At 44.5% G+C, this 13,889-nt stretch overlaps 1 protein-coding gene across 2 annotated transcripts in view; it reads left to right on the top strand.

Moving 5' to 3' along the window:
* NUP54 (nucleoporin 54) overlaps positions 1-13,889 on the top strand; it is an 85,157-nt gene that overhangs the window by 24,682 nt on the left and 46,586 nt on the right. For both annotated transcript variants that reach the window (XM_073541209.1, XM_073541200.1), the window contains 3 exons: positions 3,033-3,122; positions 12,411-12,554; positions 12,905-13,134. In XM_073541209.1, coding sequence (XP_073397310.1) covers positions 3,033-3,122; positions 12,411-12,554; positions 12,905-13,134 — 464 coding nt within the window. The remainder of the gene's footprint in view (positions 1-3,032; positions 3,123-12,410; positions 12,555-12,904; positions 13,135-13,889) is intronic.

Raw genomic sequence — 13,889 nt, 5'->3', positions numbered from 1 at the left:
ACCCACACCAAACTATTATTTGTAAACGCGTGGAGCGGAGCTCTGCAGCGAAACTCTTTTCAATGTGTATTAGCCACTGCTGAGTACTCCAGAACAACTCCTATTGTTAAATGTTGAATGTATTATTTTTGTGTGTGTGTTTACATCCAGCAAGAGCAAATAACAGCTGATCGGTAAGAGCACCAGGTGTTGTACCCTTCCACCAATCTGATATTGATGATCTATCCTGGGATTGATCAATAATAAAGATCTTGTCACACCTCTGTTAGAAATAAATGAAAACCATTATGTACGATCTAAAAAAAAAAAAAGTATGATGTTTCGGTCCACAATTTAAGACCAACACTGTGGGTCGCTTTACCCATAGTGCTTTTGTCTGTACAAACAGCTCTCTAACGTGTGCTACTCCTGCAATTCGTTGTGTCAGATGGAAGTCTGGATTTGTAGACCGAAACTTCACACATGTTCTGTTTTTAGATTGCACGTGAATACATGTTTTAATTTATTTCTAACAGTCGTGTGCCATATAACAGACTTTAGATATATCAATTTCAGAGATAAATTGTCAGTATCCTTTAACTGGATAAACCCTTTAAAGATTAAATTATGAATTATAAAATATTTCTCAAATGTGTCATTTAAAAAATCAGATTGTTTTTCTCACTATTATAAGTGTGCGCAAAAGACCACAAATGAGAATTATTTCATCTATAGATCCCTATTGGCAGTGAATAGGTGAAACACATCACTCAAGAATTTGCCACAACTTCAACCAATAGCATGAACTTTATACTAAATATTATTAGCCATGGAGTAAGCTGTCCCTGTGTATTATGCAGACCAGATAAAAGAGCAGAATACAGCTGCTTGTGAAGGATTAATCAACACAAAGGGGACATTACCGCTTCTAAAGGGCCTGGAAAAGAAGAAATGTTTCCTGTAAAGGCTTAATATGTTCGTCTTCCTAAATACTGTATTTGTATGGGCAGCTGTTGCGGCTTTTAGCTGTCTCCTGTTTCATAATACACAGGAATCCATCTTGCATCTTTTTCCATAACTACATCCAGCTTGAAGTAATCATAGATCTCCTCTTTGTATCCATACTGTACATTCCCAGTTTCACACCATTCCCCCACCATATAGTGGCATCTTGCAGCTCAGAGACAGGAAGTTTCACACAGTTTGTCAAATAGTGAGACAGCAGAGAGCCCAACTTCAGTCTTTTTTTTAATAAATTGCCTGATCTATTACTAGATCCTACTGGAATGTTTTAGTTTTTATAACCCTATATATTTGAGAGAGGGTTTTATATTTTGGTCATTTTTTACATTATGAAGCTTTCCAGGAGGAGATGTTTCCTTTAACCCTTTTAAACAATGGGCCTTCCCTGAGAGATCTTAGTCCTGTGAATTTTATCTTATTGTGTTTGTCATGCTGCTTTTCTGTGAATATATCTAACAATACTTACTACTAAGGATTATATTTTAGATAAGTAATATTTGTTTGTGTACTGATGGTACATATTTTTTGCTTTCCAAGGCTTTTCATTGATTTCATTAAAGGGATAGACCACTACTAGAATAACGCCTTCTTGATCAAAATGTTTGGCCCCCATAAAATAATAAAGCTTATACTCACCTCCCATGCCGGCGCTGTTTCCGTGATGATTGGGATCCAGTGTCATGTGTCACAATAACAGCACAGGAGCCTCGGGAGAGCGAGTACCGACACCGTGGGAACGGCGTCAGCACGGGAGGAGAGTATAGGCGTTATTATTGGAGCTAAGCGGGGACTATAAGAAAAAGTTGTCCCAAGTAGTGGACAAATTCTTTAAGTATGGCATCTTAAGTGATCTGGTGTATACTCCATTAAGATTCTGCCCCTGTGCACTGATTGTAGGGCTTGAGGAGTGAGCAGGGGCAGTGCTGCATACCGAAGTGTACGGCTAGACCACCAAGTTTAGCTTGTGATCTCTGCTTAAAGGGCATCTGTCAGCCGAATCATGCTACCCAAACCACAGCCAGCCATAGTTGAAAGGTCCGGAACTAGTTTAGTCTCTGCCTATGGTCTTAGGCTGGCATCTCCCCGTATTGCTCCAGATTGATTGTCTGGTCTGGTCTCATTCTACAGAGGCCTGTCAATCAGTTAGTGGAGCCCTGACAATTCTTTAAGGTATGTGCCCACGATCAGGAATTGCAGTGTCAAAAGGGCAGTGGCCAGATGTTATAGCATAGTGGATGGAATTTCCAGAAATCCCATGTCCATTATGCGTGTATGTGCGCCTGCGGATCAACCGCAGAGACTGGCATGCGACGGGTCTTCCAAGACTGCAGCATGTCAGTTTCTTTTGCAGATGCTAGTCTCTGCAACAGAAATTTAATCAATAGAATGTATTGAATGCGGTAGATCCGCAAGGTTCAGTGAACACATGTAGATTTACTTGCGTTCAATGGCAAAAATAGTCGGCGTCCAAAGCGTTGCTAGTTCCGGATCATGGGCACATAGCGATAAACTATGATTTCTCTGAAATTTTGGAACATTTCTGAATAAAACATACCTGACTGCAGGCTCGCAGCAAGGCTCTGATTGATTTATGCGGCCTGTGGTTTGGGTAGCATGAATCGAGCGACAGGTTTCCTTTAAAACTAAAGGGGCAGAATCCTTGGAAGAATATAAGGGTCTCCTCATACATTACTGTGGGGATGCCAGCTCGCAGAGCTCCACCAATTTCATCCTTTTTTTTTTTTTTTTTTTTTTTAGCATCAGCAAGCGACTAAATTACCAAAAAAAAAAATTGCCGCCTTTTTAGATTAAGAAAATTTTCAGAGCTTTTATCAAATTCATTTTGTGACAAGCTCCAATATTTTGAGTTAACAAATTTGGCATTTGATAGAATAACACTGCCATCTTCCTCATTTGTATGTTTGTTCTTTCACTTGTTTGCCGGGTATTCATGTTATAATTAGTCAGTTTATTTGGATACAAAAAAGACTTTTCTAAACTTTTATATTGTTTCTTCTTGTTTGGTTTAGGTGGATTTGGAGGCTTTGGAGCAACAACAACTACCGCACCTTCTAGCACTGGTTTTAGCTTCTCTGCTCCAACGAACACTGGCACAACCGGTAAGGGATTTTCACATCTAGTTTTGGGATTAGACATATGTTTTAATACAAGGTTTCCTTATTTTCCCATGACATGAAGTACAACAAATTCGGAAATAATTAAAAATATGTAAATATTTGCGCTAATGATATCCCAAGTTAGAAAATAAATTACATTACTCACTGCAAAACCATTAGTTAACTGTCCAAAAGGAATGATCAGTCCATCCTCTTTAAATTTCCAAGATCATGCAGGACTTTTAGTACAGATGAGTCACAGTGATCCACCCAAAATTACCTTTGTTTAGTTGAGTCACTGTTCACACCATATGCGGTATTGCCGCTTCAAAGTACAGCAGAGAATAATGCTTCTCCTGCTATGCTTATGTGTACCCGGATGGTTGTGACTTTCCTGATATCGATAGGAGCAATGGTGATAAAAGTCAATAGAAAAAGACGGGTAGTTGAAATGTTCACCTCTGATGTAATCCAAAGTAGCGGGCGATGTTCCGGCCGGTAACAATCGCCCTGCTTGCCGACGCTATACCGCCAGTCAGAAGCGGATGATGCGCCGGGAATATGGCTTGAGCCGGCAAGGTGCAGGACCTTGCGTGACGTCAGTCAAGTGATAAGTCACGTGATCAGCTTAAGGAAAGCTGACAGGACCAAACTAACAATCCTACGTGTTTCGGAAGCTTTCTGCTTCCTTCATCAGGGATGGTCCATGTTATCGAGGTGGCACTTATATACCCAGCCCACATTTCCAAAAAAATCCTATGTATTAAAAGCAAATAATTCAATTTTGCTATTTAACCCATTCGGTATGAGAGTATTCATTTTGAATACCCATTCACTTTCCTCTCGACATTTTCTCAATTAAATTGCCTTTCCTCCAGCTTTTTTAACTATTTTAATGCCAGTTACCGTAATATTCCTAATAGAGCCCCCATGATGTATAAAAAAATGGTTTGAGAGGGGATGGCCAGTAAATTTATTAGCGATATTTCGAAGGTGCTCAGCAATTCTTACACGCATTGCACGAATAGTTCTTCCATGTACAACTTCCCACATGGGCATGTAATCCCATAAATAACTCCTTTGGTTTCACAATTAATAAAATCAGTAATTTTGCTCTCAATAGCTTTATTAGTGATCATCGTTTTGTTTTTTCGTGCCAGTTTTTTACAAGGTCCACATTTTTTACATGGGAAGAAGCGTATGCATGATGATTTTTTTGCTCAAGATGGAATTCCCATCATTTTACAATATAATTCCAAAGTTAAGATCATTAGGAATATTGTCAGCAAACATTGGAATATTCTACAAAATGATAAGATCATTGGTGAACTATTGCCTACGCACCCTAGATTTGTGTTCTGAAAGGCGAACAATCTTGGTAACATGATTGTCCCTTCAATTCCAAGAACTTTAAAAAGGAAAAATAGTGGTGAATTAAATCTTCCAAGTGGCTTCTTGCCATGTAAAAAATGTGGACCTTGTAAAAGACTGGGCACGAAAAAACAAATGATCACTAATAAAGCTATTGAGAGCAAAATTACTGATTTATTCGGTCGTCCATGACAGCACCACCTGAGAGAGGGGATCCGCCCTTCAGGAACAGGAAACCTACAGATACAAAAAGGGCGGCACCTCTTCTACGCATCAGTTGGTTTCCTGTTCCTAGAGGACAGGACTTCCTACAGATTGTCCGTCACGGATCGTCGAAGATATTCCCAGGCCGGCTGACCGACCCAGGTAGCGTGGGGGTCTCCTACCTCGGTCAGTGCGGGGTCCCTGGAAGCGCCACGGTGGGGCCGGGCAGGTCTCCACGGCAGTGGACGGAGCAGGTGGAGCAAGGGGCCCGGAGGACAGCCGTCTCCAGAGTGTCAGCACTAGGCATGTATGCCCTGGGCCCCTCCTGGTGCGTTCCCCCCCCCCCCCCCCGGGGTCTGGTCTTCTCGTCCGGGCCAACGTTGGCGCCCAGTCATCGGGCGCGGGGCGGCGCACGGGGGGGCTGGAAGTTACCGAGCCGGGGGCGCTGTGCCGGCTCCTTTCCGCGTGCTTCCGCGGTCTCAGGAGAGCGGCGGAGATGACGCGCCGGAGGGGGTGGGGCCGGGAACGCCGAAACCGGAAGTCAGGTGCCGGCTGGCTTCCGGTGTGCGCCGCAGGAGCGCGGCTGTCCTGGGTCGCGTGAAGCGGCCGGGGGGGGGGGTCGGAGCACGGGGCGGGAAGGTCGCGGGGGGGTCCCGGGTGGGAGGTGCACTTGGCCAGAACCCTGCTGACCCGGATATTCAGGAGGCATTATAGGGCAGGTGGGGACGCTGCTGGGGTGCTTCTGAAGGCCCATTGCAGCAATGGAGACAATGGAAGTCCCCATAGATCAGCAGGACGAGGTGCAGGAGCGCCCGCAGAAACAGGCAACAATGAAGCCTCATACAAGTGGCCAGCAAAAGAAGCAAGGACGAACGAGCGGACAGAGCCGCAGAAGTTCCTCCAGACTGAAGGATCCCCCTGCTTCCCTCCGTGATACGGTACCTGCTTCATCTGCATGGGTAAGAGATCTCCGTGAATGTACCCTGATTCAGTGTTCCCTTATATATTTTCGCAGGGGAAGAAAAGTACGGGAAAGCAGAAGCACAGGGAATGTGCCCTCTGTAGTTGCCCCTTGCCTGATGGCCACCCTAAAAAGTTGTCAGCCATGCGTACGACAGACGGTAGGGTTTAAAAGGGAACGATAGTCCATGGGTAGATTGGCAGGCCCTTACACTCTCCCCCCGTTTATACAGGTAGCGGAAGAGACACCTGACTTCACTTCAAGCCTGAGGGAGATAATCAGGACAGAGATGAAAGCCCTATCACAAGGGGAATCTTCTAGAAGAGAGGCTAGTTTTTCAGGCTCTGAGTCCTTGGTCGCCCCCTAGGAAAGACGTTGACTCCTCGGAGTCCCCGGCCTCCTCTTCGTCTTCTTCAGATGAAGACTCTTGCCGGTTTTGCTTCCCCTTAGACCAAATGGATAGGCTAATCAAAGCAATAAGGTCCACCATGGGGGTAGCAGACACAAAGCCGGAACTCTCAGCACAGGACATGATGTCCGGGGGTCTAGACCCCAGGAAGCGCAGGGCCTTTCCATTGAATGATAAAGTCCAGAGCCTGATAGATAGAGAATGGAAGAGGCGTGAAAAAGGGGCACCTTGCCACCAGCCTTCAAGCGGGGGTACCCTTTTGATGACCCAGTGGTAAGCAGATGGGATAAGGCCTCTAAGCTGGATGTGGCAGTAGCCAAAGCCTCCAAAAAATCCTCCATACCTTTTGACGACATGGCCTCCTTAAAGGATCCGCTGGATAAGAAAGCGGATTCTTTTCTAAAGGGAACATGGGAGATGTCAGTGGGCGCTCTAAGACCAGCGATAGCTGCCACATGTACAGCCAGATCCATGATGGTCTGGCTAGATCAACTGGATTCTCAGCTGAAAGACGAAGAAAATCTGCCGATCATCCAAAATGCTGCTGGTTTTTGGCGGATGCTTCGGCAGACTCTGCAAGGATGGCGGCCAGGACCGCAGGATTGTCTAATGAAGCTTGAAGGGTGCTCTAGTTAAAGTACTGGCCGGGAGATATCCAGGCCAGGTCCCGACTCTGTTCCATTCCGTGTGAGGGGGAATATCTATTTTGCCCCGTCCTGGACGAACTGTTAGAAAAAGCCGGGGATGATAAAAAGAAATTCCCCAGTCTGCCGAACCCTTCCTATAGACTTCCCTTTATCAGGAAGGGATATTTCCGTAGAAGGCCGTCCAGAGATCAAGGCAGATGGGATGAAAAAAGAAGGAAAGGTACAGGATTTATGTTTGGAGGAGGGGGGCGCCAGGAAGGTCCAGCACGTGGCACTCAAAAGCCGCACTAATGACTAGCTGCTCCGGTAGGAGGGAGACTAGCTGCCTTTTACCCAGCCTGGTCGCTGATCTCTAGTAGCAACTGGATACTGGGGTTGATGGCTGCGGGACTACGACTAGAGTTCTCCTGGGTTCCCCAAGATCGATTTAAGGTCACCCCACTCAGGTCTTCCCCATCAGAACAAGCTGCCCTGGAGGCCGAGGTTCGTGATCTATTCCGCAAGAAGGTCCTGACAGAGGTTCCAGAGGGAGAAGGGGGGAAAAGGCTTTTACTCCCCTATGTTCCTGGTCCGTAAGCCAGACGGCTCCTTCAGGACTATAATAAATCTTAAGGCCCTCAACGAGTTTCTGGTCATACGTCCGTTCAAAATGGAAACAATCAATTCCACAATAAAATTGCGGTTTCAAAATTGCTTTATGGTGGTGGTAGATTTAAAAGACGCCTACTACCATATACCCATTCATGCAGCTCATCAGAGTTTCCTCAGAGTTGCGGTTCAGTTAGATGGGTCAGTTCAACATTTCCAATATGCGGCCCTCCCCTTCGGGGTGGCAGTCGCTCCCCGGGTGTTTACTAAAGTTATAGCAGAGGTTATGGCCCATCTACATGAATCAGACATTCTAGTAGTTCCCTATCTGGATGACTTCCTTATTGTAGGCAAAACGGCGGAACATTGTTTGGAACAGCTACAAGGGTCAATGTCTGCCCTAGAGCGGTTAGGATGGTTGCTTAACATCAAAAAATCTCGGTTACAGCCGATAAGTCCAGCAATTCTTAGGCCTAATCCTAGGTTCTGAGAAACAGGAATGCCGTCTGCCTCCAGAGAAGCTTGTTCGCATACACTATCAAGTCCTGAACTCTTCCAATAACCCCATTATGTCCCTCAGGAAAGCCATGTCCCTTCTGGGTTCTCTCTCGTCTTGTATCCCCGCGGTCCAGTGGGCCCAGTTTCATGCAAGCAAACTACAGGGCGAGGTTTTATTACATCAAAGAATCCTTGGGGGCTACTTGGAGGGCCAGCTAACCTTGTCCCGAAACACAAGGGAGTCCCTAGAGTGGTGGCTAGAGAAGCATAATTTATCCAGAGGGGTGCCCTGAGAGTATAACGTAACCCGCATAGTCACCACGGATGCAAGCCCTTCCGGTTGGGGGGCTCACATGGGTGAGATTCTGGTCCAGGGCCTATGGGAGCGTCATCAGATAGAAATGTCGTCTAACCTGAAAGAATTGACAGCAGTGGAGCAGGCAGCTAAAAAGCTCCTTGTGTATCTACAGGGCCATCACGTGCGAGTGTTCTCTGACAATCAGGTCACCGTGGCTTATATGAACCACCAAGGCGGGACTCGTTCCAAACCCCTGAGGAATGTAGCAGAGCGTTTGTTCCAGCTAGCAGAGCAGCATTTTCTATCTTTAACAGCGCTACATATAAAAGGGAAAGAAAACATCACGGCAGATTTCTTAAGCCGCAATCTGCTAAAGCAAGGAGAATGGTCCCTAAAAACCTCCATCTTCAACCTGATTGTACAAAAGTGGGGACAACCAGAGGTAGATCTCTTCGCCACCAAGGAAAACGGGAAAATAAGACAATTTTGCTCCCTAAATCCCAGAGAGAATCCTCTGGCAGTAGATGCCTTTCTGATAAAGTGGGACTTCAGGCTAGCCTACGCCTTCCCTCCTCTATCTCTACTACCCCTGGTGATGAGCAAAATCAGAAAAGACAGGGGAAGGGTTTTAGTTATCGCTCCATTTTGGCCCAAGAGGGCATGGTTCTCATGCCTCAGGACCATGTCGGTGTCCGATCCTTGCGTTCTTCCGGACATCCCGGATCTCCTATCCCAGGGCCCAGTCTTTCATCCTCAGGTGACTGGCCTGCATCTGACGGCGTGGAGTTTGAACGATCACTGCTAAAAGATAAAGGTTTCTCCCCAGACCTGATTAACACCCTACTTAAAAGTAAAAAAATCATTACGACCAAAGTTTTACGTCAGAATTTGGAAAAAATTCCTTCAGAACTCGCGAGTAGTCGCTGGGGATTCGGCGCCTATAATTCAAATCTTAGAATTTCTACAGAAAGGTCTGGACATAGGGCTTTCCACCAGTACCCTTAAGGTACAAGTATCAGCCTTGGGGGCCCTCTTTAGCTGCAACATCGCGGGAAACTACTGGGTCAGTAGATTCATTAAGGCGGCAGGTAGATCCAGACCAGTAGTGAAGGATAGATTCATGCCATGGGACTTGAACCTAGTCCTCACGGCTATGACGGAAGCTCCATTTGAACCTATCTCATCAGCTTCCATAAAAAACCTGCCCCTCAAAGTAGCCTTCCTGGTAGCTCTGATGTCAGCTCGTAGAGTAAGCGACATCCAGGCATTATCTAGACGTCCTCCTTATATACAGTTCAAAGACAATAGGGTAATACTTAGGCCTGATCCAGCGTACTTACCTAAGGTAAGTAGAGGTAGGTACCTCTAGCTTTCATAGGACACAGGAAATAGTCCTTCCAGCCTTCCTCCCTAATCCAGCTAACGAGAAGGAAAAGAAACTACACACCCTGGATGTTAGGAGATGCCTCATAGAATATCTGGCAGTTACCGATCCCTGGAAGAAAGATAATGCCCTGTTTGTCTCCCATCAAGGCCCTAGGAAAGGTCTTAGAGCGTCAAAAAATACACTAGACGGGTGGATTAGAGAGGCGATTTCAATAGCATACACCTCAAAAGGCAGGTCGGCACCTGGGAAGCTGAGGGCGCATTCCACCAGAGCCATGGCGACCTCGTGGGCCGAAAGATCGGACGTCTCCATTGACCAGCTATGTAAGGCGGCTACGTGGTCCTCTCCGAGCACCTTTTATAGTCATTATAGGCTAGACCTGGGTGCTTCCGCAGACCTCTCCTTTGGTATAATGGTGCTGCAGGCTGTAGTCCCTCCCTAAAGTAGTTATTACTCTCTGTAATTCTCTCAGGTGGTGCTGTTATGGACGACCGAATAAAGTCTTAGTTACTCACCGGTTAACGGTATTTTTCGGAGTCCATGACAGCACTCGTATATTCCCTTCCCTTAGTTAATTTTGATGTGCACGTCTTCCTCTTGTATATATCCTCTGGTGATAAATAATTAAGTAGTAATAGTATTGTACATAAATCATGCCATTAACCTTGGAGGTCCTCTTGTGCTCTGTAATCCAACTGATGCGTGGGAGACGTGCCGCCCTTTTGTATCTGTAGGTTTCCTGTTCCTGAAGGGCGGATCCCCTCTCTCAGGTGGTGCTGTCATGGACTCCGAAAAATACCGTTAACCGGTGAGTAACTAAGACTTTTTTATTAATTGTGAAACCAAAGGAGTTATTTATGGGATTACATGCCCATGTGGAAAGTTGTACATTGGAATAACTATTCGTGCAATGCATGTAAGAATTGCTGAGCACCTTCGAAATATCGCTAATAAATTTACTGGCCATCCCCTCTCAAACCATTTTTTGATACATCATGGGGGCTCTATTAGGAATATTACGGTAACTGACATTAAAATAGTTAAAAAAAAAAAAAAAAGCTGGAGGAAAGGCAATTTCATTGAGCAAATGTCAAGAGAGGAAAGTGAATGGATATTCAAAATGAATACTCATATCGAATGGGTTAAATAGCAAAATAGAATTATTTGCTTTTAATACATAGGATTTTTTTGGAAATGTGGGCTGGGTATATAAGTGCCACCTTGATAACATGGACCATCCCTGATGAAGGAAGCAGGAAGCTTCCGAAACGCATAGGATTGTTAGGTCCTGTCAGCTTTGCTTAAGCCGATCACGTGACTTATCACGTGACTGTGACGTCACGCAAGGTCCTGCACCTTGCCGGCTCAAGCCATATTCCCGGCGCATCATCCACTTCTGACTGGCGGTATAGCGTCGGCAAGCAGGGCGATTTGTTACCAGCAGGAACATCGCCCGCTACTCTGGATTACATCAGAGGTGAACATTTCAGCTACCTGTCTTTTTCTATTGACTTTTATCACCATTGCTCCTATCGATATCAGGAAAGGCACAACCATCCGGGTACACATAAGCATAGCAGGAGAAGCATTATTCTCTGCTGTACTTTGAAGCTGCAATACCGCATATGGTGTGAACAGTGACTCAACTAAACAAAGGTAATTTTGGGTGGATCATTGTGACTCATCTGTACTAAAAGTCCTGCATGATCCTAGAAATTTAAAGAGGATGGACTGATCATTCCTTTTGGACAGTTAATAACTGGTTTTGCAATGAGTAATGTAATTTATTTTCTAACATGGGATATCATTAGCGCAAATATTTACATATTTTTAATTGTTTTATCATTCAGACAAATGAGGTGGTGTTGCCTGTAGTTTTTCGGCTGTTATATCCTATATGCAGCGCCACTGGTTGTACAATATTTTTCAAATTCGGAAATAAGTGGTACAGGAAAAAGTGTCTGTATGGTACAAGCCACATAGACATTGCTATATACTGGATTTTATGTTTGTGCAGCAGTTGTACTGAGACTAACCTTTAAAATCACATGACTGCATATGACTAGGTTCTGCCATCATTGCCTCATTGGTGAGGGCCACTACCGCTTTAACCAGCTTCTTGGATGAGTGAGGTAGTAGAGAAAATAAGAAACTACTGTCATGGGAGGCTTGCAAAAAAACACTGAGAGAAGTTAAAAAGAAAACAAGGAAGTGGCATGGTACGTTACCACTACGGCTTATAAATAGGTGCCAGTCACAGTTGTGAGTGAGAACCACTAGTGCCGCTGTGGTAGTAGATGCCATCAGCCAGCCAATGTTCTTCGTGAGCCTAAAAAATGAATAATAATTGCTGTTTAAATGCCATTGCAATGGTATGACATTCACTTACAAAGTATGGCGCTACCTAGTTTTCGAAGTGTATATTAATATGCTGGGTCAGCTAATGAGTGGTGTGCTGCTGGTTTCACAAGCTGAGCCCCTCTCACTGCAGCCGGCTGTCTGCATAGTACGCCACGGACACCACTACACAGCAGGCAGTAGAGATGGCGATCTTCCCTGCAAGCTTTGTCTATTTTCTGGTATTAGAGGTTTTTTTTCTTCTCTCTCTGGTAGAGATTATTGTAGCAGGTTTCCCTAGGTAGATAATTGTAGCAGACTACACTATTCTGCACCGCCAAGCACAAGACTGACTTTACACTAGGAAACTGAAGTCACTGATGATTTTATTAAAACAGTCCTTTGTGATTAATAGCTGGTTAATGAAAATGTTTCCTTCCATTCTCTAAAAATGATTAGAGTGTATATAGTGCAAAAAGCTTTTATGAACAGATTTTCTAAAGCATTGCATACCTTGTCCATATGCATCAAAGCACAGTAAGCAATGACAAATTGAAATAATGGCATTCCCTTTCTTCTGTGAATTCTTAGGTCTCTTTGGTAACACACAAAACAAAGCATTTGGATTTGGAAGCGCTTTTGGTGCAACAGGCGCAACCACTGGTCTCAATACTGGGTTATCAATCGGACTGGGCTTTGGCGGTTTTGGCACCCAACAGCAGCAGCAACAGAGCGGTTAGTATACAGTCTTGTGCGGTCATTCCCTAGTTTGGGAGTCTTTGATGTACCTTCCTTAAGGTGCCCATACACATTCAAATACTCTCTGCCAAATATACGTTCGACTGACTTCTATTCCTCCATACACATGCTCACTTTAGCAAAGTGTACATGTGTTTTCAGTAGGGAGAAAGGCAGCATGCTCAACACCTTTCACTCTACATTGTGTCAAGGCAGAATCAGATTGAGATTTTTCACTGTGTATGGGCTCTTAACATTTTTATTCTTTTACTTGCTTACACAATACTCTATTTTTGTTCATCCTCCATAATGGTGTTTTGTCACATGTTTTCTCCCTTTCTGATTAGCCCTTGGCAGTGGTCTGTTCAACCAACCTGTGCAAAATCCCCAGCAGTCAAATCAGCTGATCAATACGGCAAGCGCACTGTCAGCACCAACGTTGCTGGGCGATGAGAGAGATGCCATCTTGGCCAAGTGGAACCAACTTCAAGCTTTTTGGGGAACTGGGAAAGGATACTTCAGTAATAACATTCCTCCTGTGGAGTTCACCCAGGAAAATCATTTTTGTAGATTTAAGGTAAACCTCTGAATCCATGTACTTCATCGTGCTGTAGCTTTTGTTGTAACTTAGGCTTGTTATTTTAGCGGAAACATAGTTTTGGTGCTGATTTATAGCGGTAATTTCCAACATCATTGCCATTGGAAAGCCCCTAAAATTAAGAAGCTTGGTGTGTGTGTGTGTGTGTGTGTGTGTGTGTGTGTGTGTGTGTGTGTGTGTGTGTCAGCATTTTTTAACTTTGGGGCACATTCCCTTTGGGAACCACTGTTCAGAATTCAGAGATTTCAAGCATGAGGACTGGTATAGGCGTGAATCTTGTTTATGGAGAAGGTCTTTTGAGTTCCTAAATCTCTGATTACAGCATATGGCTGAGAGGTTTATCATTTTTTGTATTTGTTCTTAAAGGGAATCTGTCACCCCTTTTTTGAGATATCATATAATGGTATCATTCAATTGAGTGTCACATAAGGATTCTCTTAGTACTTTTGCTTTCCCCTGACCCTGCACTTTTCATGCATAAATACCTTTTTTTATATCGGTTCAGATGTATGTAAACTGCCCTGTCTGGTCCGCTGGGCGGGGCTTATTCAACTGCTCTTCCCCTCCCTGTCTTGCTCTACACAAGAAGAAATGCGATATAAAAAAGGTATTTATGCATGAAAGGTGCGGGGTCAGGGGGAAGCAAAAGTACTAAAAGAATCCTTATGTGACACACAATTGAATGATATCATTATATGATATCTCAAAAAAGGGGTGACAGATTCCCTTTAACT

Source organism: Dendrobates tinctorius, unplaced genomic scaffold (assembly GCF_039654945.1).
Source record: "Dendrobates tinctorius isolate UK_male_01 unplaced genomic scaffold, ASM3965494v1 ptg000011l, whole genome shotgun sequence".
NCBI lineage: Eukaryota > Metazoa > Chordata > Amphibia > Anura > Dendrobatidae > Dendrobates > Dendrobates tinctorius.
Note: the sequence above shows the minus strand (reverse complement) of the source record. Positions and strands in the feature narration are given on the sequence as shown.